This window comes from Gracilinanus agilis, chromosome 3 (genome assembly GCF_016433145.1).
Source record: "Gracilinanus agilis isolate LMUSP501 chromosome 3, AgileGrace, whole genome shotgun sequence".
Classification (NCBI taxonomy): Eukaryota; Metazoa; Chordata; class Mammalia; order Didelphimorphia; family Didelphidae; genus Gracilinanus; species Gracilinanus agilis.
The window spans coordinates 127992253-128019830 of NC_058132.1; the positions used below are offsets into that span (position 1 = coordinate 127992253).

Sequence of the window (27578 nt, forward strand, 5' to 3'; positions counted from 1 at the left end):
ACTGTTCCTTAAATTGTTAGAGTATATTTTCCCAGAGTAAGTTACTTTTGGAGATTCCTCCCTTTTCTCTCCTCCTTTTCCCTTTACACTGAACTGAAAAAAAAGGGTGGGTTTGGTTTTTGGTCTACTTTTTAAAAAATTACTTAATAGATTAAGACGAGGGTAAAAAATTTGAAATTTAAAATTAATTTTTCAAGAATCTTCCAATTATAATTTTTAAAACTTCACCTATATCTTTGATTTCTGCTGGCCATCGTGGAAAAACATTTCAAAGAAACAAAGTTATATAGACATGGAAAGGGTAAAAATGCAGTTCCATCTTTCATTCAATCAGTATTCCCTAGGCACACCCACATATAAAAAAAAATAATAGAATGTAGAATAGCCTCCGGAACTGCTCCAAAATGTTTTCCTTTAGCAAAATCTCAACATAGTACAAAAGTCTGAGCACAGATTTAAACATGCAATCAGACAGACTCCTGTCTACAAAGAAAATTTCATAGTCACCAGGAGGGGGAAAGAAAACTGTGTATAGTTAGTGGCTGCAGCTAACTTAAGCTGATTGAAGCTGGCAGCTAGAAGTTGCTGATGTTTCTTGGAGAATGTTCAGAGTTTCAGGTTGATACTCTGTTCCCTCCCACAACTCTCTCGCATGTATATAAACCCTAAGCTCTCCAAAACTCACTGCCAGTTCTCTTTCTTGACTAACTGAAGCAACAAGGCGACTTAAGATGATACTTCTTTTACCCATATTTTTCACACTCTTGTTGTCTGCTCTTGAGTTGGCAGACTCCACTGCTCATTATGACAAGATTTTGCTCCATAGTCGTATCAGAGGTCAGAAACAAGGGTAAGTGAATATTTGTTGTTATTTTTGTTTTATCTTATTCTATATAAAAAAGCAAGTAGAAGAAGAAAGCAAAGTTTCTTTCCTAAACTCTGGTTTAATCTTTGAAAGGAAAAATGACAAATTACAACTATATTTATTGTGTTCAATTAATATTTTACCAATTACAGCCAGAGACTTTAAGATGAAGACATCTTTAGGAAAGTTTGTGAGGCTCTTATATCTAATTAACAATATATAATATCTTTCCACTATAAAGAAAAAGTCTAATTCTTTCTGAAATCTTAGGATGGAAAATCAACTAAAAACCTGTGAAAGAATCTATGGTTTTGCAAACATTTTGGTTTGTTTTTCAAATCATGTTAAGAAAAAAAGCTTGTTTTAGCCATCTATGTATGTGTAAAGAGAATAGGATAGTGCGATATAACTAGCTTCCCCCTGAGTTATTGCCAACATTGAATTTGAAGTAAAAAATCCCTATTCCAAGCAAAACAATACAAGAAAGTCATGTTTCCTGCCATGGCACTCAAATTTGACTTGGCTTTCTTTTCAAATTAGGCAGTTTAATGTGACAAGTGAGCCAAGAAAATGATGACTTTTTGATTCAAAATGGATTTGACCATTGCTGACTGTGTCTCAAAGGGATCTTTCAGAGTGCTCACATGTTCCCTAGTTTTGCTGAAGAAATGAAATCAGAGTTTAAGATGAAAAATCCATTTGGGACAGAAACTAGTGACGAAATTTTTTCTGATCCATTTAGTTCATGCCAAAAAGAAATCTTCATTTTCTGTTTGAACTAGCCACATTATAAAGGTTTTTCCATCATGAACCTTCTGAACTTAATCTTTGTGTTGTTTTCCCACTTGCTTCTTTGTGAATGATTGTTCATTTATTTTAGAATATGTGGGGTTACACATAGGCAATAAAAATATCTACCTGGATAAAGGAACCTGATATTTTTGAAGGCATTATAAAAATTGACCTGACTTCCATTGCTCTTTGAGTCCTGGTAGTTCTAGAGTCCCAGAACTAAGCTTTTTTTTTTTTCATTTAAATCCAAATGCAGTAGCTGAGATTCTCAGAAGTGTATTTATATATGTACACACACACACACACACACACACACACACACACACATACACAACATTAGGCAACTGGATTGTTCAGACTTGGCAGTCTTTGTGGCAGTACTCTTGTTTAGGCAGGTAAGTTGTCGCTTCCCCTCTAAGAAGGAAAAAATTTTGTAGAGATCCAACAGTATGGTGTGAGGAGCTATAACCTTGCTGGAGTGGATATTCCAATTGCTTTTAGAAATCAAACCTACATGTTAATTTTTAGCACCAGACTTTGAGATGAAATGTATGTCATATTGTCCTTAACTCTCTTTTCTTCTCTCCACCCTCTAGTCCAAATGTCTGTGCCCTTCAACAGATCTTGGGCACTAAGAAGAAATACTTCAGCACTTGCAGGAACTGGTATCAAGGAGCTATCTGTGGAAAGAAAACGTAAGTTGCATGTTCTTTCACAATGAACCAGTTCTTCAGAAGACATTTCTATGAAAAGGGATAAAGGGCATACTATACTTTTAAAAAAATATACGGAATGAGCTCCCTTTTCTCCTCCTAAATGGGAAAAAAAAGTCTGCTTTCAGGCAAAAGACTCCATATAAATTAAATAATCTTCTCTATATTTCACTATGAATGATGTCAATGGAAAGAAGATCTTTCCCAAAATGGTGATGTAGAATGGCAGAAATCATATGGACAAAGAATCTTGGGCTCAGTGTCAGAATACTTTAATTCCCTAATCTCTGATTTGCTATTAATTAAGAATTATGGTACTGAGCTAGTCACAAAAGCTTTTTGGGCCTCAGTTTCATCACCTCTAAAATGTTCACTAAGGTCCTTTCTACTCCAATATTTGATAACTGAATGATAAAAATATTTGGACCAAATATCAGTTACTTGAAACAACAAACTAATTAAATGAAGCAAAAGATTCAAAGAGATTCTTTTGCTTTAAAATCTGTTCAATATAGAACAAGACCAATATTTATTTGTGCAAATTTGAAAATAAAGTAGTGAAGCAATTATATAGATAATTCAGGCAAGATAAAATTATAATAAAGAGTTTTATCATAATTGTACAGAATTCTTTTCTATTACTTATATACCTGCATATAATGTGTAGATAAAAATATACATTGAATAATAGTTTTATTCACTTTATTGGCAAACTTCCAAACTGCTAGGAATGAGAATGGTTCAGTGCAGCACACTAAAAAGCACACTGACTTCTAATTTAAAGAATCATGATTAAAAACTTGACTTTGACACTTAACTATATGATGTGACCTTAGGGAAGTTGTTTAACATCTCTGGCTATAGTTATCTACATCTGTAAAACGAGGAGGTTAAACAAGATAACCTACATAATCCCTCCAAGCTCTGAATCTATTATCTTGAGATCCCAGGATATTTTAAAGGTTAGACTGCCTTCAGGAGAAAGTTATTGTAATAACCAGGAAAGAGATGCTAATCAATAATACCTTTGGATAAGTTAGGATCTACCATTCCATTAGAGAAGAGATCAGAAAAGCATGTGGATTCTGTAGTGAAGAGAACTAGGTTCAATTCTTATCTCTTTGCTTTATTATATGTGTGATCTTGAGCAAGTCTGGAACTTGGTTTTCACACCTGGAAATTGAGGAGGTTGGGCTAGATTACCACTTTTCTGGTCCCTTTCAAATCTCAGTCGAGAATGTTTTGATCTATGTATGATTAGCTCTGCTGCATCCTTGCTTTGGCCCACTGCCCATGTGTGCTGCAATGAAAAATGAAACAGACTTCCTTTTGGGATTTTATTATAGTCCATGTACTCTGAGTATCACATTGAATTAAACTTAGAGTTGTTTTGAAATAGGGAGACTTTTAACATTTTTACCAAACTTTCTTAAGCTAAATTCCTTCCTTTAACAAAATAATTTGCTATTCACACCTTTAATATGGTATGCAGTGGTTATGGGTAGGGCTTACAAAATTCCTTGCAGAGTTAGGACACCTACAAAGCTCAAAATGGACTGTTCTCTTTAATTAAATCTAACATGTATTTATTAAATGTTTACTATGTAGACAGCATTAGAACATAGTTATTTGTAAATTATTTTAGTATGTACATTCAAAACTAAAAAGCATAGAAAATATAGAACTGATCTCTGAATCAAGACCTAGATTCAGATAATACCTATGATACCTACTGCCTCTTTAACCTAAAACAAATACTTTATTTTACCTCTCTGTGGCCCAGGTAAGAACTTTAGGTCACAAAACAATAGTTAATCTGCATTGGTATAGAGAATTACTTCATCAATGAATTTGCTGTGTTAAGTCATTTTCAGTCATGTCTGACTCTGACCACCCCCCTTTGTGGTTTGTTTATGGTTTTTTTAGGCAGAGATAATGGAGTGGTCTGCCATTTATTTCATTCTCCAGCTCATTTTACAGATGAGGAAACTGAGGCAAACATGGTCAAGCAACTTGTAGGGTCACACTGATAGTAAATGTCTTGGGCAGAATTTGAATTCAGGAAGAAGAATTTTCTTCACCCCAGGTCACCGTGTGACCTAGCTTCCCATTTGCCAGGAATCTCCTATATCAATAAAGTGTTCAAAAACAGAACCAAAAACTTAAAGTCTATTTTTTATGGTTTATTCCCTTTACCATATCTTTTGGGACAAGAAGAAGTTCTAATAGGGGGCTTAACAATGCCCACCACATTCCTTATCATGACGTGGATACCTATTTATATTTAAACTTTGGAATATTATTCAGTTTCACAAGACAGTAGAGAGTTGTAATTTACCTTAAATTTCAAGGGGCTCTTCCCCACAACAACAGCCATCCTGAGTGTGATGAATTCTTCCCTATTCCCATTATGAAGTTTTATTACAATTCCAGCAGTGCCACTGAAACTGTTCAGTACATTTTTGTCCAGTGGAAACATGATACATTTGGGCTGAATTTCAAATATTCTAATGAATGTGGTATGTATCTATCTGGTTCTTAGTATGATACTTATAATCTCTGTGTTGGACTTTAATTCAAAATCTCTCATATAGTGATAATTGGGAAACACTCACAAATCTCCAAATGAAGAGGAAAGGTAGATGATGTTTGATTAATTTGATCATTTTTTAAATACCTTCATATCAGACCTGTGATTCCATAGGGAATTCTCGTTGAGGAAATTCCTTCTACCATCAGCTGTTCTGTAACTTAGAGTTTTAGGGAGTACATCTATATAAATGTTAGTTATTCTAAACCTACATATTAAAAAAAGTGACAATAGTTCTTTAATGGCAGAGTATTAAGCAACTTTTATATACTTCAATGAAAGGAAAATGTAACTTGAATATACAAATAAAGTCCTTGGGGGATCATGTTTTGCAATATGCATATGTCACACATATTCCTGGATCCATTATCTTTCCTATTAATAAATCTAAACTGAAAATCAATACTATTTTTAAAAAGACCAGTAAAAAACTAAATCCTTTACCTTAATTGTGATAGGTCCATGATCTTATTTTTGATCTTCTCTTCAAAACTTCCAAGTCAAAAATAAGTATTCTACTTCACAAATATGCAGAAGCTTTCAGTTGCTATAAGATGGCTCACAACACAAGATAAAGAAATAAAATGCTGTAGCTATGTTTTGCAAATAATAATAATAAATAACATACATAGCACTTATAATATGCCAGGCATTGGGCTAAGTGCTTTACAAATAATTTCATTTGATCCTCACAACAACTCTGGAAGGCAGTTACTATTATATCCATTTTTCAGATGAAGAAACTAAAGTAGGCAAAGGTTAAGTGACTTCCCCAGGGTCACATAGCAAGGCTGAGACCAGATTTGAGCTCATGTCTTCGTGACTATAGACCCAATATTCTACAAACTTTAGCACCCAGTTTCTCATAAGAACGCCTGATTTTTAAAGTTAAAAGAATATTACCACAGGCCTAGAGACAGGAGGTCCTAGGTTCAAACCCGGTCTCAGCCACTTCCCAGCTGTGTGACCCTGGGCAAGTCACTTGACCCCCATTGCCCACCCTTACCAATCTTCCACCTATGAGACAATACACCAAAGTACAAGGGTTTAAAAAAAAAGAATATTACCATAAACCACATTTTAAAATCTATCAGTAAAGAGCATTTAAAAGATACCTACCTAGTTAAGTCAACAACTAGAAACTCAGTTTTAAATTCTTAATTTTTTTAACTTCAAAAGTGAACGCTGAAAGTACCTAGAAATTGTTATTTCATAATTCTGTGACCTTCTGATAATTGCATCTGAGTGTATAGGAAATGTTTCCTGAATAGTACTGTACAGTTATTTCCCTTTTCTCTATTCCCTGTATTTTAATATACATTGCTACACACAGAGCTAAAGACAATAAAGTTCAAATCAGGAATACTATAGGATTTTTATAACACTTTCAAAACTTTTTAACAAAGGAGCACTTAGGGTTTCAACTGATAGATCTTTGACCTCAGAGTTACTCTTATATTACCAAAGAATTCTAGCCCAGGGTCATGAGAAATCAAACAAGATTATTGTAAGAGTCTGGGAAGAATGAAATTGTACTTGTTACTGCTAGTTTGGGTACTGTTGTCATATGCTGGGTGTTGGATTCTTTCTTCCTTTTTATTCTTGCATGGCATGACTCTTACTTGGAGTTCCCAGCTCCTAGATAAGAAAATATATGATCTTTTTAGCTCTGTAAAGGGAAATCTTTTTGACACCCTACCCAGAAGGTATAGAAGTCTGGTATAATCTTACTCCTACCATGTAAATACAACAAAGATGCCAAGATATGAATAGAGCAAATGCCAAAATACAATCTTGCTTTCCATCAAAGGACTACTTAAAAGTCAGGCATTCTTCCAACATAAAAACAATATCTTCTTTGTTTATTTTTCACCCTGTCTTTCTTTTTGGTTATACCAAGAGTTTCAGAGAAGCTTTTTCATGATCACATTGACACCCATGCTTTAATGTACATCCAAATGTCCAATATTATATAACAGAAGAAATAAATAATACTAATATGAGTATTTCAGTGTTTGATATCCATTCCCTTATGTTCAAATTTCCAAAACATCTTTAGGATATGATACAAAAAAACAGTGACATAAATGGAAGATTTCTGTTTGAACTCCCATTTAGAAATTTAAGGATGAAGCTGAATCAAAGTCTTCCATGTTTTACATTACAAGTAAAGTCTACCAAGATTTAATATACTCATCTAATATTATTTATTGCTGAAAAATCTATGTAGACTGTGTGATATGATAGGCACCTTTTGGGAAAATCTTCTCATGAAGGTTTGCAGAATATTTAGAAAACTCATAAATATTCCTGGGATCATGAGATCTTGTATTCAGAAACAAGAAAGAACATAGAATCCACCTAATGTAAGCCTCTTGTTTTATAGGTGAGGCCCAGAGGCCGCCCATTGCACCCCCAAATCACATAGATAATGCCAGAGAAAAGATTTGGACCTAGGTTCTCTTATACTAAGTCCAATATTAATTTCATTGTACCTCTCAGATGATGCTAATGATGCTGGAGGTTGATCTTACCTATCAATATTGACCTCATTGGCCTCATGGAATATTTGAGTGTTGTTTGACATATTTTACTCTAAAGATACTGGGATACTTTTTTTTTAATACCAACATGGGTGTCCAAAGCCTTCTAGTTCATAACAGTGAACTCACAATGATTCTTAGCTCCTCTGGAGCAATACATAGGAATTCAAATACAGGGGAAAATGTCTGCATAAATATGTGGTTTTTTACATATATTATGTATAAACATGAATTTTCAAAAGATAATAGCATATGACTTTTTTCTGTGTTGTAGTTAAGGTAGGAACTACTTTGAACTTCCAACATTTGGTCCCTTCAGAATAGCTTCTTAAACCACTCAGAAAACTGATTTAATGTTTTGTTTAATCCAAGGTTAATGAGTGTTTCTATCAATTATTTGGTACATAAACATGAAGTCCTTTATGTATACAATAGTTAATAGGTCCATACCAAGATCGAATGGGTTTACATGTGTATTGATGATTTTACAATCTAATTTAAACTCAAGTAATTTTCAAAATAGAGTTAGAATGTAACCTGGAAATTGCAATATGTAGATATTTCCCATTTCCCTTCTTTTTTACCCATCCACTCTAATTACCCCAGATGTTTTACATAAAATTACTGTAGTTATGAAAAAAGAAACACAGAACCAGAGCAAAGGTCAAGCAGGGAGCTCTAAATTGCTAGGAATACCATAATTAATCCTACCCCCCCATTTGGAGAACATTAATCTGTTTACCCTCTTTATTGCTATTAAGAGGAAACATCTGTTAGAGCAGACAAAAGATAACAGCTAAATATGCTGTTACCATTATAAGTGATATTTTCCTTAATTTACTGAACTTTGTTAATAAGAATATTTTTTCTATTTTTCCTCCAAATCCTTTCATCTGTATGATACTAATAACTGCAATGATCTATAGATTGTTGGAAAATCATTAAATCAATTAAAAAGCAAAAACGATGAAACTAAAAATAAGCAAAATATGCTATTATTCAGGTAGTATTCAACCTATAATGACTCATTAATTTGGAAACTTTTCTTTCCCAAAGGAATTTCTATACTTTTCCTTACACTATTTCCTTTTCATCTAATTATGTGTCCTACTCACTTGCTAATCATCCTAGTTAATATTAACTGTCAACATAAATGCAATATCATTATAATTAAAAGTAAACTTTTTTGATCAGGCCCTTAAGATCTCTAATGGCTCTAGTTTCCAAATGAAATTTGACAAACTAAAAGCTACTTCTATATTTGAAGAAGGAAATGGTGATTATGAAATGAAATTACATGTTATTTGTTTAATTCTGGCAAAGTTCACAATTTTACTCAAAATAACTGGAAAGTTACAGCTGAATTAATTGTTCCTGTTTACATTATGTGTATTGCCTCATTTTATTTATTTCTCTTGAACCAATCACAATTTATTTTGTTGAATTTGAGTATCAAGTCATTTTCTTGAGTATAGTTGCTCTTAATCAGTTTTAAATTTCATCTGCCATTTGGTTTTCTCACATTGTTTTGCATAAATAGAGATGTGTTTAAAAAGTTTTCCTTTAAGTTAGAAGTACTAATTATCAATCTGAATACTTGAAATCAATTAAACTGCTTTAGAAACTAAATTATCTAATTTTGACACCACTTCATAATATCCTGTCATTAAATGATGTTCTACTGTACTGAAAAGTCAGCGTCCCTAGTTAAATTTTAATTTACTGGTGCGAAATAATTTGTATACTGGAGAAAGATGAACATATTTCTTTGTTTAGTAACTATAATCATAGAGGCAAAGAAGGCCATTGAAATTAATTTTAGTCTTTCCCTTATTTTATTTCTTCCCCTTTCCCTGAACACAGGACTGTGTTATATGAATGTTGCCCTGGTTACATGAAAATGGAAGGCATGGAAGGCTGTCCAGCAGGTAAAATCTTTATTACATGATTTCAAGGTGTAATATATCTTATTGGGAAAACTGAAGAATATACAAAGTGAAGGAGAATTAAATAGACTTTTCCATGCATGGAATTAATAATAGCATGCATGACTGTCAAGGGGATCACTTAGAACTTCTATAATTTATTTTTTGAGCCTAATCATAGTCTTGAAATCGCTGTTAAGAGTGGAAGAATGATACAGTAAAAAAAATGGGTTTGGGGGCAGAAAGTTTGGGTTTGAGTTTGAATCCTTCCCTGGAAATTACTTCTCATGTCACCTTGGGCAAGTCACAACCATTCTGGGGCTAATCTCTTCATTTGTAACAGTAGATGGTACAACTAAATGACTATTAAGTCCCCTTCAACCTTTAAATCTGTCATCCCTGTCAGGTTTCATCTAATTGGCTTTGAGTCTATTGTTTCATCAATGTAAGTTCTTGAATCTATAATTCAGTATATTATCTAGAATTGCCAATTATTTGTGTTATCCCATATTGGATATATGTCATCTCTGTCTTCCTCCAAATTCTGCTAATAGTTCCTTAAGACTTTTTTTTTCTTGTAAAAGCCAAAGACCAACTTTCATGCCATGGTAAACGTGATTTATTTTTGAAATGGACAAAATTAAAAGTATTATGTTACATATGATAAGGTTGAAATAATAGTAACAGAAATGTTATGGAAACATTATCCTAAACTGCATACTATTATCTTGAATTTTTCAGTGTTGCCTATTGACCATGTCTATGGCACCCTGGGCATTGTGGGTGCTACGACAACACAAGGATATTCTGATGTGTCAAAACTGAGAGAAGAGATTGAAGGAAAAGGATCCTATACTTTCTTTGCGCCAAGTAATGAAGCTTGGGACAACTTGGATTCTGTAATTGATTATTATTATTATTATTATTATTATTATTACTACTACTACTACTGCTGCTGCTGCTTCTTGACATTTAATATTTTTGCCTTTTTATTTTTATGGATAATGTAAAGACTTGAGGCTAAACAAATATCTTGACTTATATTTTAAAACTGGTAATGTGCACATATGTGAACAACCACTGAAAAACAGTTATATATGTAGACAGATAGTTGTATATCTTTAACATAGATTTGAACTCAAAAAAAATCTACATATTCAAGGCATACAGTATATCAAGGAAAAACAAAGAAATCTAAAGAGATTGCCCAAGGGAAATGTTCTGTCTTTTCTTCTTCTTGGTTCATTGGTTTTGTTTTGTTTTGTTTTGTTTTGTTTTGTTGGAGAGGAATATCCATGGAAGCATTCAATGTAATTTTAGGAAGTGGCTGAAGTACTAATTAGAATACATTAATAAGATGCAATAATTTCAACAAACTTTGCCAGGACAAATGCAATTTGAAGACATAATATGTTTAGCAGATACACAATTAATTTGAAGCATTTTTAATGTGCAAAAAGATGGGAGGATATATCAGATAATGGTTAAGGAGCAAGCTTTGCATTGAGGAAAATAGGAGTTCAGGTTCTGCTTCTGATAAAAAAAAATTAGCTGCTTATTGCAGGACATGTCACTCAATCTCCAGTTGCCGAAAAAACTCTTTGAGGCTACAGATCAAGTGCAAATCTGTATTGAGAGGGGTCATTTCTTTACTAAGACTTTCTTATATAAGTACATTCATATGTTAGGTCCAAAAATGTGCATATATGTAAAATAAGGGAAGTTGAATAGACTAACATATGATACTCTTCTTAGGTAGTCAGAGATCCCAAATTTTTGACTTAGACCTCATTTAAAATATTTATTTAGGATACAAAAATCTTTCTATGCATCATATTTATAAAATGGAGTGAAAATAGTATCTTTATTACTCTATGTAAAAATTAATTTGATTACAGCTACTTATAATCATTAGATAATACATAGGCATATTCTTAAGGATCACGGCCCCCTGACTTCATTTCTTGGATAATATATGTAAAAGCTCTTTTAAAACTATACAATACTATAACAATAGACTATCATTATCTTTAATTTTTTTTCTCATAGAGGAGAAAAGAGTTAATTCTCCACTCTGAGTGCTTTACTGAGGTTATTATATACTCATTTGTTCCTTACTCATTCCCTGAGTGCATATCATGTGACAGGCACTTGTAACAGGCTAAAAAATTTTAACAAGTTATAAAAGTACCATTGATTTTTGCTAATGAAATGACAGTGAACATTCTAATGTAATTTTAGTAGTATTTATGTCCATTTTACTTTAACAAGCAGATTGATGTTTAGTCATTTTTAAGTTGTATACAATTCTTCGTGACTTATTTTGGGGTTTTTTAAAGCCTTACCCTCCACATTAGAATCAATATTCTATGTGACTGAGGTCAAATTTGAACCCAGGACCTCCTGTCTCTGGGCCTGGCTCTCACCTAGCCTAGCTGCCTCCTGTTTTGGGGGTTTCTTGGCAAGGATACTTGTGTTTTACCATTTTTTTCCTCCAGCTCATTTTAGAGAAAAGGAAACTAAAGCAAACAATGTTAAGTGACTAGCTGAGTTAGTGTCTGAAGTCAGATTTGAACTCAGGAAATTCAACTTTTCTGACTCACTGAACCACCCAGCTACCCCACAATAAATGGAGAGTACAATGAAAAATAAGACAGATTAGAACTAGTATGATTTACATGTAAAAACTTTTAAAAATCCATAATAAACTAAACTTGTACCATTTTGTTCTTCCTCCAGGAAATCCGTAGAGGTTTGGAGAGTAACGTCAATGTTGAATTATTGAATGCTTTACATAGCCATATGGTGAACAAAAGAATGTTGACCAAAGATTTGAAAAATGGGATGGTTGTTCCCTCTATGTACAACAATCTTGGACTCTTCATTAACCATTATCCCAATGGGGTAAGTTTGATCTAAATGTCTTGCACTTTTTCCAATCTTTTGCTTCCCCATCTATACATAACATTTGAATATATTCAAAAGAAATCAATATGAGGATATTTGGAATTGAGAATCATAACTCTTCATATTCGTTTTAATATATAGATTCTGCATACATGTACAATATAACAAAAGCATGATGTTAACAGATTATTTTTAATAAGAAGATAATAAGTTGTTAGTTCAAATTGGCTCTCTTGCCTTTTGTAATGCTATCGATACAAAATTATATCATCTTTAATGGGGAGGTGCCAATTGATGTAGTTAATGGCACTAAAACAAACAATTTGCACACGCCTAGTAAGATCACTGGAGATACAATGTGATAACTTTTCTTCTCTATCTCTTATGTTTGAAAGGAAATATTAGAAAGTGAGACATAATGTTCTGGAAGATCTTTCAACAACTGCATCTCAGGAAGATTGAGGAGCAGTGCTGGGGCATTGATAACTAAGATGTTGCCAGAGAAACCACTTATTTTTTCCTAGTGATAGGTTTCTTCCTTTAGTAGCTGGCTTTTCTGCTAAATTAATGCCTACTTCTTGCAAAGTATTTGCCAAAATTGCATTTTAGAATAACTTGGCAACATGTAGATAGTGAGGAAGGAATATAATTTAAAAGTTTTGCTCTTGAAACAAAGAGTTTTGTTCTGAAAACAACACAATTTTAAAACAATAGCAGAGCTTATAGCTTTGCAAAGCAAAACAAAATCAAGGTGATTATCTGAGTAATTCAAGCAAGTAACTTTTTATTTCAATTATATGGAATCTTCAAAAGTGACAACCTGGGTTCTGAATTATTTGGAAAGTTATTTCCATTATTTCTTTTTACTTCTGAAGACATTGAGGCATGTATATTTTCATAAACAGATTGAAAGCTTTTTGACTCTGTGGCATTTTCACCCATTTTGTGAGATTCTGCTTACTAAGATACATGAGAAAGTGGCAAAGACCAGTGTCACAGAATTGTGTCCTTTTTCTCAATAAATTGTAGGTTGTTACTGTTAACTGTGCTCGAATCATTCATGGAAACCAGATCGCAACAAATGGTGTTGTCCATGTCATTGACCGTGTCCTGACACAGATTGGTACTTCAATCCAAGATTTCCTTGAGGCAGAAGATGACCTTTCATCTTTTAGAGTAAGTATGTGTGTGGGTGGACAGTGTGGGGAGAAGATGAGGAAAAGACAGAATGAACGAACTCTCTTTGATCTTAATACTTCTAAAAATCCTTTGGGGAAAAAAGAATAAGCAACATAACATTAGCTAAATTTGTTCGTGATTTCTAATTCATTTCTGGAAATTACATCATGTATTTTCCATTTGAATAGGGAAACATCTTTTCCTGAATCAAAGTCACTGTATGATATTCAAAGATAAAAATTACAAGAATAAAATAATGAAAATTGAATTAACATCAACATCATCAGTTTTTCACATTTTTATAGTTTTAATATTTGCAAAATGTTTCATATTAATATAGTGGATAGATGTATGGCCCAGTACCCAGCATGATCTCCTTTCAAATACACCCTCTGAAACACGCTACCCAGGTGAACCTGTTCAAGTCACTTACCTTATTAGTGATGTAGACAAGACTCTAAGATGATAAACTGCAGAGAAAATATTGCGCTTCATTAAGAAAGGAATTTCCTCATCTGGGCATCCCCTATACTAATGAAATGACGAGTGCAATGTCTTTCCTTATCCCTATCTCATTAGACCATGGAACAACATATAACCTCTGACTGATCAAAATTATTAATTGATGATTCAATTAGATTCAACAAGTAATGATAGAACAACCTATTAATGAAGGGGATTCAAGATGGGAGGAAGAAAAGGAAAATAGGAAGGGAAAAAGAGAAGACAGTAAGCATTAAAGGAAAAGGAGAAAGCTGATTTGTTTAGCATAGTATGTTTTTAATCTTTTCTACCTTTATATTTTAGGCAGCTGCCATCACGTCAGACCTGCTGGAAGCACTTGGAAGAGATGGCCACTTCACACTCTTTGCTCCCACTAATGAAGCTTTTGAAAAGCTTCCAAGGGGTGTGCTGGAAAGGATCATGGGGGATAAAGTAGCTTCTGAAGGTACTGACATTTTTTCCCCCTTTATGGCACCCTGCTTTCTAGGAGGAAAAAGAAATGAGATGAACTTGTACAATGCACAGTATTTAGATGGTGCCATCGTAGGGACCATAAAAGACCATTTTCAGGGGCAGCTAGGTGTCTCAGTGGATAGAGAGCAAAACCTGGAGATGGGAAGTCCTGGCTTCAAATCTGACCTCTGACACTTTCAAACTGTGTGACTCTGGGCAAGTCACCTATTCCCAATTGCCTAGTCCTCACTGCTCTTCTGCCTTAGAACTAATACTTAGTATTAATTATAAAACTGAAGGTAAGGGCTTGGAAAAGTTGTTCTCTTTAAGTGTATTAAAAAAACACATTGTGAACCAGGTGTAGTATTAATGTTGAATTAAAAGTAAGTCCCGGGATTCATAGCCTTCAGAATTATCTTCATGGAAATAAATCATAGCTATATTTAATGATAAGCCAAGAATTTAACTTCAACTTATTGGTCAATTTTTTGGTAGAAAATAGCATTAAGTCCTGCACGGTTTTCCCTAAGAGTTTAAATGAAAAAGGTTTCCAAGTTATCACAAGGGTGTTCCTCAGGCACTAATGAAAAGTTGGCTTGTTATCAGTCAACTTTCCCTATTTGAATTTGAATTAAAGATATTTTGCCTGATACATTTCACCTTTTTTTTTTCACTTGAACTCACTGTATTTAATGCTAAAGAAACAAATATTAGAAGACCAGAGGGAAACATTATAGACTATAGATTTTCTATATTCTCAAGTGGAATGAAACTCTTAAACTTGAGCTCAAGTATGTAAATGAGTTCACTTGTGTGTACACACAGATATTCACCTGTAGAAGCTTGTGTCCATGTATCCCTTTTTACAAAATACACACACAAGCATAAGCACACACGCTCACTCACACGTATGTTTATGACATACCCATTCAGTTTCTGACAATCCCTTTTTTATGTATGTGAAAGTATCCACATACAACATTCCAGTGGTCAGTTTTGGTCCTTGGGGAAGCTGTTTGCATTCACAGACAACAATGATCTATTCTCAATCTCAGCCCCTTCACAAACTGTCTACAGATGTTGAATATTTCAGAACTGGAATCACTAATTAGTAATTCCACCCTATAAAGGCTCACTCTCAGACAATTTCCCCTGCTTTTATAGTATTCATTTAGCAATATTTTTACCAGGACAGCTGGAACTTTACTCCACTTTTCCTTCGCCGCTCCCATACACAAAGCATAACATTTCCTTGGACCACTAAGTCATTTCCTAAATCTATCTTCTTCCCATTATTTACTGATCTAGGCTGTTCCTTTGCTTTTTTAAAATTAAAATAACTATCCTAGAATCTAGCTAGTCATCATTTGAAGCCCTTATTAATTAATATGTATATATAAGCTGCCAACTTCAGCTTTGGGACAGATAGAATTTCTTACTGGATAGCAGTTTTCCTTCATGTCATATCCTGGTATTTAAATGGTTTCTCTTTTTCTTGTTTGGGCCCCAGCTCTCCTGAAATACCATATTTTAAATACTCTCCAATGTTCTGAGGCCATCATGGGTGGTGCAGTCTTTGAGACCCTGGAAGGAAATACAGTTGAAATTGGCTGTGATGGCGAAAGTCTGACAGTCAATGGAGTCAAAATGGTAAATCGCAAGGATATTGTCACAAACAATGGGGTCATCCATTTAATTGACCAGGTGCTGATTCCTGACTCTGGTAAGAATTGCTTTTGCTTACTCTTTTGTGATTAGAGAGGCAACACAGTGTGGTGAAAAGAGCACTGAACTTATTGTCAGAAGAGGCTGGATCCAAATCCTGGTTGAATCCAAACTGACAATTCAATCTAAAAAAATCATTCATTAAGTGCCCACTGTATGCTATTAGCAGCTAAGAATACAAGGGGGGAAAAACAGATTTACAAGCTGTGTGACCACGAAAAATTTGCTTTACCTGTTTTCTCAGCTATGTGAGGGAGATAATGTTGTTTGTGTTTGTAGCCACTGACTTTATCAGAAAAATTCTTTAAAACATTGTATAGGTTAGCTATGGTTAGTGAAATGAGGCTAACTTGGAAGAAGGAAAGATGAAAAAAGCAGGGTACCAAAGGAAGAAACAGGAATTTTACATGATATCACCTATAATGGGAGCTATAGATATAATTGCAAGTAAAATTAGCTAGAAATATTACAACTAAGATGAATAAATTAAAGTCATATTTTAGCCCCTCATTATTCTTCAGGGCCTCAAAAAAAGCATTAGTAAGAGCATAGCTTTCAAATCAATGGAATTTTAAAAGGGCATCTAATGCAGCTCTCTTATTTTACAAATGAGGTATCTTAGAGGCAATAGTTTTCTAAGTTGACATTAAGAGACAAAGACAAGTTTTGAACCTAAATTCTCTGACTCCAAATCCAACATTCTTTCTATCATTAAATCATTTTAAAAAGTCACGTAAATGTCTGACACAAAGTTAAATAATCTGTCATATTATGATGGCCTTCATAAGATAAACAGGGAAATAAGTATAATGGAGACTCTAGATAGTATTAGATGATATTACATGTGTGAGCATACTGTCTGTACAATCTAAATCATAAGAACCCAAAAGCATAAGAACTTATAAGAGCTGATTAGTAAATTTTCAATGTTAGCTTTTAATTTAAAAAATTAACAATTATTTTAAATCAGGACTTGATTTATTGTTTTATTGATTATCAAGATTTAAAGATTAAACCTAAAAGTATAAATATATACATTTTTCCCCTCTGAGATCCTGGCTGTCAAATATTTTTGACACAAACCTCTATATAATTTCCATTGCCTTAACAATCCATTAGTTCTTTCTCTTAAAGCTGGATAATATTTTTTTTCATCTTGAGTCCATAGGAATTATCTCTGATCTTTGTACTGAGAATAGTTAAATCATTCAGAGTTGATGATCATATAGTATTATTGTTACTAAACACAACGTTCTCCTTGTTCTAACTTCATTTTGCATCAGTTCATGCAAGTCTTTCCAGGTTTTTCTGTAAGCATCTTGCTCAACATTTCTCATAGCAAAATAGTATTCTATCACAATCATATACTACAACTTGTTCAGTCATTCCCAATTGAGTCATATCCCCTAATTTGGCATATGGATTTAGTCCCAATACTCCTGGATCAAAATTATATACAATGTTATATAGCCCTTTGAGTACAGTTCCAAATAGCTCTCCAGAGTGATTTAATCAGTTCACAACTCTACCAACAGTAACCCCTCCAACATTTGTCATTTTCCTTTTCTGTCACATTAGCTAATCTGAGAGGTGCAAAGTGGTATCTCAAAGTTGTTTTAATTTGTATTTCTCTAATTAGTATAGATTTAGAGAATTTTAAATATGATTATATATAACTTTGAGTTCATCTGGAAACAGCCTGTTCATATCCTTTGTTCACTTATTAATTGTGGATTGACTCATATTCTTATAAATTTGACACAGTTGTCCATATATTTGAGAAATGAGGCATTTATTAAAGAAACTTGTTACAGATTTTTCCCTTGGTTTTCAAGTTTCCTTCTAATCTTGACTGTGTTGCTTTTATCTGTGCAAAATCTTTTTTTAATTTAATGTAATCAGAAGTATGCATTTTATATCCCATAATGCTGATGAGTGGTTTTTGTTTAGACATAAATTATTCCCTTCACTATAGATCTGATAGATAAACTAATCCTCCCCTAATTTGCTTATAGTATCACCCTATTTATATCTTTTTGTCTTTCTGCCTTTTTAGTAGCATTCTAAAACCCAGAATCATGGCTAGTCATTGTATCCATACTTCAAAATGAATTGAATGAAAAGTGATAGGACATGGCTCAAAATAAAGGAAAATTAAAGATGGCTGTAGTCATAGCAACTAGGGAATCTCAGACAGCAGGAGGCAAATATGTGAAGAAATTATATAAAGAAATAGTGAGCAGAACATAGGAACACATCTTCTTTGTGCTCAGAAGAACCATCTATTCATTGCCTATCATGAGAAAGACTATTCTAGGAGCCAAAGACACAAAGAAAAAACCCAATCTATATTTTTAAGGAAGTTTTATTCTCTAGTTTTCTTGCTGGTGACTATAAATGCCCAAGAATAGGATTTATAGATCACTCACTAAGTTTGGCAGGGTGGTGGTAAAGGGACTGTTAAGAAAGAAAAAATAAAATAAATGGATAAGAACAATGGTCTGAAAACAAACCAGAAGAAAGTGATTAACTATCTGATAATGGTAATTATTACTATTACAGCCAAGCAAGTCATTGAACTTGCTGGAAAACAGCAAACCACCTTCACAGATCTCATGGCCCAGCTAGGTTTGGCTTCTAATTTAAAGCCTGATGGAGAGTACACTTTGCTGGCTCCAACAAATAATGCTTTTACTGGTGAGTATTACGTTGCTTCCCACTCTCCACTCGATTACATTCATACTTCTTTCTTACAATAAGAAAAATAATATGAGTTTAGCAAAGGAATGGTTTAGTTGCTGTGTATTGCTTATGCTTTGGAGTTCACATATGGTGGCTTATTAAAGTTTTCTCTTTATTGAATTATTCTTCATATCAGTTTCTTGAATTGCATCCCACCGAGATGAAAGCTCTAGATTCAATTACTCTGCAATTCAATGTATATAGAGCTGTATGATACATATCTATTATCTAGGAACTATGGTATATGCTTATCTTTTACTCCATGACACTCATATTAAAATTGTATTTGCACATTTTTCTTATTTAAACCAAAAGTTCAGAAGAATAAAAAATGGATTATAAATTAAAGGAACTTGGAACTTTTAAGATGATTACACATGTTCATATGCTTCTCTTCTCCATATCTTATATGAATAGAAGAATTCCATTTCATAGTTTGTATTCTATGACTGGAAAACCAGTTAATTTCTTACCCATACAGCTTTTATCCTATGGATAGCTAAACAATTTCACGAAGAAATTAGTTAATATCTCATACTAAATTAGTCCCAATTTTGTTTTTTTAATTATTGATGTGTTTTGTTTTTATACTCCAAACATTCACAGATTAACTTTACTCTATAAGAGGTCTCTTATAAGCATGTAAAAAGTAAAACAATGTAATACCCTTATCTTAAATGCATGCAACATTTAACATGTATAGCAACCACTTTTCTATTTTTGCCTTTTTAAATTAATAAATCTATTTTCTCTCCCCCCTTTCCAACCAATTAGAAAGAGAAGGGAAAAAAACAAATATCTTGTAAAAAATATTCATGGTGAATTAAAACAAATGCCTTTGTGTACTAAAATATAGATGTGTGTATGTACACAGTTATCAAGAAAAAATGAATATACATAATGAATAGCCATTGCTTTTAAAACTTTCAAAGTCGTTTGTCTTTTCATTGTTGGTCTTATTTTATAAATTGTCCTCCAGGTTCTGCCTACTTCATTTTTCATCAGTTTACAATAATCTTCAAAATTATCTATTTTACAGCATTATAATATAAATTATTCTTCTGGTTTCCATTCATTTCTCTCCATAAATTCATACAAGTTTATCTATATCTCTTTAGAATTCAAATCAACTGAGGTATCCAGCCATTACTTTGTCCTTTAGGTAAATCAAAATACTGAGTTTGTGGGGACAAATGAATTATACTCTACATATAAATTTGTACTTCAATCATGCTTAATATTCACTGCATGAACTTTTTCATCATTTTCTTAATGTATTTGTAGATGATACCTTGCGCATGGATCAGCGCCTTCTTAAATTAATTCTTCAAAACCACATTTTGAAAGTAAAAGTAGGCCTCAATGAGCTTTACAATGGACAGCATCTAGAGACCTTGGGAGGCAAGCAACTCAGAGTTTTTGTCTATCGCACGGTAAGGGGATAAAGCAAAAGAGATTGTGGTGGGGAAGGGAGCAAATAAGGTGATAGTTGCAATCAAAGGTTTTTGATTTCTAAGACATACTAAAAAACATAATGTGGGGGGGCAGCTGGGTAGCTCAGTGGATTGAGAGTCAGACCTAGAGATGGGAGGTCCTAGGTTCAAATCTGACCGCAGAGACTTCCCAACTGTGTGACCCTGGGCAAGTCACTTGACCCCCCATTGCCTACCCTTACCACTCTTCCAACTAGGAGCCAATACACAGAAGTTAAGGGTTTTAAAAAAATAATGTGGACCTATCAGAGACAATATTCATCAAAAGACCCAAAGGTAATTTGGGCAATGGAAAAGGTAGATATACCTGATCATAATGATATCAGCCTCAATGGAACACAATATAGTAGGGATTTTAGATAGGTCATCTCAGAGATCACAAGTAAAGAATAAATCCAGAACCATGTATGATGTCTGATACTTTTAGTGCCAAGGAACCTAAAATTTACAAAATCTAAAGCACTTCTATAATGGATCTATAACTCTAAGAAAAGTTTTTGATTTTAATGATTAATTAAATTGAACCGCCAGGATCTATTTTTTTCATTATATATTCTGGCAAGTTCCTATCACTGGGGAGTTATATAATCAGGAGCTGAGTAATGATTTGTGAGGGTTTTAGAGAGAGACATGTCTCATGTATAGGCTGAATCAGACAATCTGTTGGGCTTGTAATTTAAAAAAAAAAACAAACCCTTACCCTCCATCTTGGAGTCAATACTGTGTATTGGCTCCAAGGCAGAAGAGTGGTAAGGGTAGGCAATGGGGGTCAAGTGACTTGCCCAGGGTCACACAGCTAGGAAGTGTCTGAGACCAGATTTGACCTAGGACCTCCCATCTCTAGGCCTGGCTCTCAATCCACCGAGCTACCCAGCTGCTCCCTGGGCTTGTAATTCTTAAGATATTATGAGTCTATCAAGAAAATACTTGGATCAAGAAGGACAACCAATCAATCTTTCTTTGAGAAGGGTCTTCACAAAAATTTCACAAAGATCACTCCAATAGCAGACATTTGAAAGAGAAACAATGAAATAGGAAGTGTAGGTATTAAATTTCTAAAATTAAGTTTTCATTATTATCTATTTGAGAGAATTCAGAGTGATTTATCTTAAATTCTAACTTCCCAAAGGCTGCTTATTCATATTCATTGAATAGAATTGATTGACCAAACCAAGCTTTACTATACTATTCCCTAAAGGTAATGCCAAACAACCAAGTACAGGCAAAACTATTTTAACATGGGTCCTTTTTGTAACCAAAATAATATTTAATTCTTGTATTCAATCCAAGATGGATCTCTTGTAGCAAATTCCATGTTGCATTATATAGGAATTGCTTTGCAGCCTGTCTAGGACAGAAATTATAGCAATCTATACTCAGGAAAAAATGTAATATCACAGGTACTATAGCATCACTCTAAGCTTTAGCAAGAAAGTAAGGGTTAAATAGAATTTAAATATCCTATAACAAAAAAATAAACAACTTTAGAATAAGCCCAGAAATTTTTATCTTTAATTCCTATTATAAATGAACATCTATCTCCATGATAATAGCTTACATATATATATATGCGTGTGTGTGTGTGTGTATAATTCAATAATAAACCAATCTGCAATTACTTGTGTTCCTACTCTGTATTAAACACTATGCACAAACCTGATTTCCTCCTTTCCTACCCTCTCTTCCTAGAATCTCTGGGTTCTGTCAAAACATATCAAGAGCCACCTCCTATATAGATCTTTTCCTGATCCTCTTAATAGTTACATCCGTATTAATTTGTTATTTTATTAACATACACATGTATATATATATGCATATATGTATATTCATATACTTACATAGCTGTTGCTTCCTTCTATTAGAATACATTTTCCTTAAAGGCACCAAACATTATCATTTTTCTCTTATATCCTCAAAGCCTGCCATAATGCATGAAACCTAATAGAAGCTTAATAAGTGCTTGTTGAATTATTTTACAAAATGAATTAGGCAGTGGGAATAAAAGACACAGAAATTTTTCTTCCTGGACTTGGTTTTAGGTGACCTTCATGAAGGTCAATCCAAAAATTTAATAACCTCCAAAGTTTCCAAATTGAGATTTTCATGGAAGTTTGGTTAGTATTTGTTTTTCTTTTCATTGTCAGGCCATCTGCATTGAAAATTCATGTATGCTTCGAGGAAGTAAACAAGGAAGGAATGGTGCTATTCATGTATTCCAAGAGATTATCAAGCCTGCTGAGAAATCCCTCCATGAAACACTGAAACAAGATAAGCGCTTCAGGTAAGAGGTTATTAACTTTACCTCCTCAAAGAATGAGCCTTCATCCTTGATATTCATATCATTACTCAAAAAAAACTGTCAGCCTCCTACTGAACTCAAAATGAGGAATCTATGAAAATGTTTTAAAAAGTGAAAATTCTTCCAGGAACACTTTCTTTTAGATTCAGGGTAGAATTATTGGAGAAGGTGAAAGAGAAAACTAATAAATATGCTTTAGCCAATTTCTCTTCATTGTCATTATGGTTAAGTCAATAAGGGCAGGAAATGTTGGCAAATAGTATTCCTTTCAAAAAAGCCAATGTGTTTCTATTTTGTAAGGGCATTTATTGAATTAAAATGTTCAAAACCAAAAATGATGTATTGTATACAAAGATCATACCCTTTCCTCAAACACTTAAATACTACCAAATTCTTATATAAATAATATAACATTTCACAAGGGAGTTGTGTGCTTCCTTTAATAAAAGAATCGTACAAATTCATGTATTGTTAATGACCATTCCAAAAACTTAGTAAATCAGAACTTAAGGCTATGTATTTTTCTTTTACTTAGCATTTTCCTCAACCTACTTGAAGCTGCAGATTTGAAAGATACTCTAATACAACCAGGAGAATGGACCTTGTTTGTGCCCACCAATGATGCCTTTAAGGGAATGACAAATGAAGAAAAAGAAATACTGATGAGTGAGTACAAAATTGAGTTTCATGATAGCACTTCTTAAGTTCAAGAACTTCTCAATTCAACAATCATGTATTCGATGCCTCCTATATAGAAAATATAATGTTTCAACAAGATAGTCATAACCTTAATGGGGCATATAGTCTATTATGGGATATTTTGCTTAGATAACCAAAGAGTTAAGCAAGTGCAGAACATTGTTATCAGCAGCCAAATACTCATCAGTTTAAAGCTATAAGGATCCTAAAAAGTGATTTATTCCAATTCCTCTTATTTTAGAGATGAAAGGGGACATTAAGTATCAGAGAATTATATAGACTTGTCCAATGTTACCCATATTGTTAATGAGTAGTAGTGTCAAAATTTTAAGCCAGTTCATTTGATTCCAAAGCCAATACTCTTCCAATAAACCATGTTGCTTCTATAGAGTCCTTTAAATCTTTTACTTCCTTGTCAAGTAGTCCTTAACTACTACATAATAAATTCTTTATCATTCTTTAATATAGTTTCCAATTTAATAGAATATTACAGATAGAAAATGGTCTTGCCCTTATTTTGCATATAAGAAAATTACCCTACCCAATGTCAGAAAGCAGGGTCCTGGGAACACTGAAACAAGAACTCTATTCTCTAGATTACTAAGCCAGTATATCCCTTATACCATATCTTGTCCTCCCTCTACATTCACCCAGATTCCAGGCATGTTATCTTTAAGCATCAAATATGACCATTTTCAAACTTGCACTATTATTAAAATAACTATTATTTATACAGGATACCCAATATTATATCATTCATATCCTGTCCACTTCTGATTTTTGTCATATTATTCTGGAATTTTAGATAATTTCTTAGTAACATTTTCTTTTTTGTTTGTTTGTTTAAACCTTTGCCTTCCATCTTAAAATCAATACTGTGTTTTGGTTCCAATGCAGAAGAGCAGTAAGGGCTAGGCAATGGGGGTTAAGGGACTTGCCCAGGGTCACACGGCTAGGAAGTGTCTAAGGACAGATTTGAACCTAGGAGCTCCCGTCTCTAGGCCTGGCTCTTAATCCACTTAGCCATCCCCTTAGTAGCATTTTCAAAAGTCCAATGGAATATTCATTTTAACCCTCTTCGTGTTAATTTCCAACTTTACTATGTTTCGCACTTGTAGGAACTTGGCTTCAAGAATCATCATTTTTTCCTTTTTTTCCTTAAAATTAGAGTCATAAGGACATGGGAAAGAAGTTAAGAGTGGGAGATACTATTCTTTTTTCAAGCTTGCTCTTTTTTGTGTAATTTGGCATGAGGGTTCATCAGAATAGAGAATATTCTAAAGTTACTGCTCAGCTTTAAAATCCAACGAGTATAAAGTTTTTTATTTTTATAGAATCAGAAATGATGATTTAAATGGTATTAGAAACTTTTCAGTGAAAAGCTCTCTCCACAAATATAGGGCAACACTTTCCTGGCAACTTAAAATTTTAGAGTATTTCAAAAAGAACTGAAAGGTAAATGATGTGCCCTGAGTCATATACTTAGTAGATACATCAAAGGAAAGACTTGATCCAGATTTTCCTATGTTTCATAGGCAATGCTCTATCCACTCTTCTGCCTTTACAAATGCATGCAAATATATACACAAACATATGTACATGTATGTTTATGATCATGTATGCATGTATATAAAACATGTATATATTTGAGTGAATTTTGAACTGACCTTAATAGGCCACCAATAAATGTCATTACTTGACTTTGGTTTGGTATAATATAGTGTAATATTGTTTTAGGGAGGGTTTACTGACTATCCAAATCCAACAAAATAGGTGGGCATTTGAGTAAACTGTTATGTGGCTACTAATTAGGTTAAAACATTGTTGGTGATATGATGGTACCATATGAAAAGACACATATTTGAGACTCATTTAAAGACCATAAAAAGATTCTATTATGATGACACTTGCAATATGGAAGTTTGGGAAAAGACAACTTACAATTACATTTCTTGATTATCTTTTCTATTTGTTTCTAGGGGACAAAAATGCTCTTCAAAACATCATCCTTTATCACTTGACACCAGGAGTTTTCATTGGAAAAGGATTTGAACCTGGTGTCACAAACATTCTTAAGACCACCCAAGGAAGCAAAATTTTCCTGAAAGGAGTAAGTTCTTTATTCCCAATTTCCCCAGATGATTTGAAATCAATGTAGAAAACAACACTCCTGTTTAATCATATGGTCTTCCTGTTCCCCTTTTTCATCCTTATAGGTAAATAACACACTTCTGGTGAATGAAGTAAAATCAAAAGAATCTGATGTCATGACAACCAATGGTGTCATTCATGTTGTAGACAAACTACTCTATCCTGCAGGTTAGTTAGTATGCCCATAGTTGTGATAAAAGGGTTAATCTGATCTATATTGAACATAAGTTTTAAAAAAATGTCCTCTGAAACATCAATTATAAGAAAATATTCAATAATGTTTTGTAAAGTTATCTTCTTAGAATTAATTTTGTGGATGATTTTTCCCAATAGGAGCCTATGCTATTTAAGAAATTAATTAAATGAATCACAATGAAAAATTTAATTCAAAGGAAATTATTCTATTTTATACCTGCCTAAGCATTTGAAATACAAATCTTTTCTAGCTAAGAAGAGTTGATCTGATCTAAGTTTAATATATAAAGAAATGAAGCAGATAAAGTCTTCTCTGAATTAACTTATGACTTTTTAATTTAAAAAAGCAGCATATTCTCTTTAAATGTGAACTCAAGGACATTTCATTCAAAACTGCCTTTAAATCCCCAAATATTCTGATTCTGAACTGTGTTCTTCTTCATAGATTTACCTGTTGGAAATGATCAACTGCTGGAGATCCTTAATAAATTGATTAAATACATTCAAATTAAGGTAAATACATAGTTTTAAAAGCTTTTCTTTCTTAATATGTTTAGCAAAACCTGATGATTTAGAAGACAGACCCAAAAACATGTTCATGAATAATCAAATACCAAAAGAGTTGGATTTAATTCTTCAAAGATCTTCTACATGGCTTACCAATAAAATCATCACAAAGTCAACAAGATTTCTTTATCTATTGTTTAACATGTCATTTCTACAATGAAGAAAACAAATTATTTTGTTGTAAAGAGTTAATTAATCACCTTCTTTCAGGAAGAGAGTCACTTAACTTTGTTTTTTTCCATTCTCCCTTCCATAAGAAATGCTAGATAATGTTTGTCTTCTTCTGGCCCCAATAATTCTATTAGTATAGAAACTGTTGATGATCCATTTAAAACATCCATTTATGAATTACATGGAAAATACTTTTGATATAATATGGTATACTTGAAAAGACATTGAGGATACAAGCTCTCTGGGAATCCCCTTAAAATCCTGTGAACTATGAGAAGTATTCCCCCCTGTTAGGTTAGTAAGTTAGACACAATAATGGCAATGTTTAATTTTGTTGGCAAAAGTACCATCTTTCCTTCTGCTGAATTTAAACATTTATGATTTTCAGTTTGTCCGTGGTAGTACCTTCAAGGAAATTCCTGTGACTGTTTATAGTAAGTATACTGTGAACCTTTTCAAACATAAGGGGAAATATTGATGAAAAAATTCAACTCTTTTTGGTATTAACCACAAATCATTGGCAACTTGGCATTTGAATTCCCAGACAAAGTCAGACAAATTACTCCTGTCACTTAATGGTTAAGAAGAGTGGGGAGAAAAGCTCTTCTGGCTGATCACTTTAGATCTTCCTCATCATTCATCTACCACTCTATGTTCTGAGGGAGAAAATGGAGAGAGTGAGAAAAGTATTTGACAAAAAAAATGGTGGGTCTAGGTGGGTGTGGTAAGGCTGGAGAGATCCAAGGGACCCTAAAGCACTGTATGCTTTCAGCAATGACTACTCTTCAACAATTCTTCCCATCTCAATGTTAAGGTATCCCAAGAACAGGAAAAGATAATGAATAGAAAGGAAAAACAAAGAAAACCAAGGAATTCAGTGTTTTCTCCTGGTTTGTTTGCCATTCTCTACATGTGCAGCTGCAGAGTCTGGCTGGCACTTCTAAAAATGACTGATTCCCACATTCCAGAATGTTAAATTCCAATCTGACCAAATTGGAAGCATTCCAGTTCATATCAGCTAAAGAAAGATACCTCTCGATTTTATTGTTAATGTCTGAGTATAGA

The 27578-nt window shown here is 33.3% G+C and overlaps 1 protein-coding gene across 7 annotated transcripts in view; it reads left to right on the top strand.

Moving 5' to 3' along the window:
- The first annotated feature begins 731 nt into the window (after window positions 1-731).
- Window positions 732-27578, top strand: part of POSTN (periostin) — a 45121-nt gene continuing 18274 nt past the window's right edge. For all 7 annotated transcript variants that reach the window (XM_044666077.1, XM_044666078.1, XM_044666079.1 and 4 more), the window contains exons 1-16: window positions 732-850; window positions 2254-2352; window positions 9367-9431; window positions 10170-10327; window positions 12168-12332; window positions 13365-13511; window positions 14322-14463; window positions 15982-16194; window positions 18759-18893; window positions 20223-20371; window positions 22576-22712; window positions 23266-23396; window positions 25409-25539; window positions 25646-25748; window positions 26221-26288; window positions 26902-26947. In XM_044666077.1, the coding sequence (XP_044522012.1) occupies window positions 732-850; window positions 2254-2352; window positions 9367-9431; window positions 10170-10327; window positions 12168-12332; window positions 13365-13511; window positions 14322-14463; window positions 15982-16194; window positions 18759-18893; window positions 20223-20371; window positions 22576-22712; window positions 23266-23396; window positions 25409-25539; window positions 25646-25748; window positions 26221-26288; window positions 26902-26947 (2008 nt within the window). The remainder of the gene's footprint in view (window positions 851-2253; window positions 2353-9366; window positions 9432-10169; window positions 10328-12167; window positions 12333-13364; window positions 13512-14321; window positions 14464-15981; window positions 16195-18758; window positions 18894-20222; window positions 20372-22575; window positions 22713-23265; window positions 23397-25408; window positions 25540-25645; window positions 25749-26220; window positions 26289-26901; window positions 26948-27578) is intronic.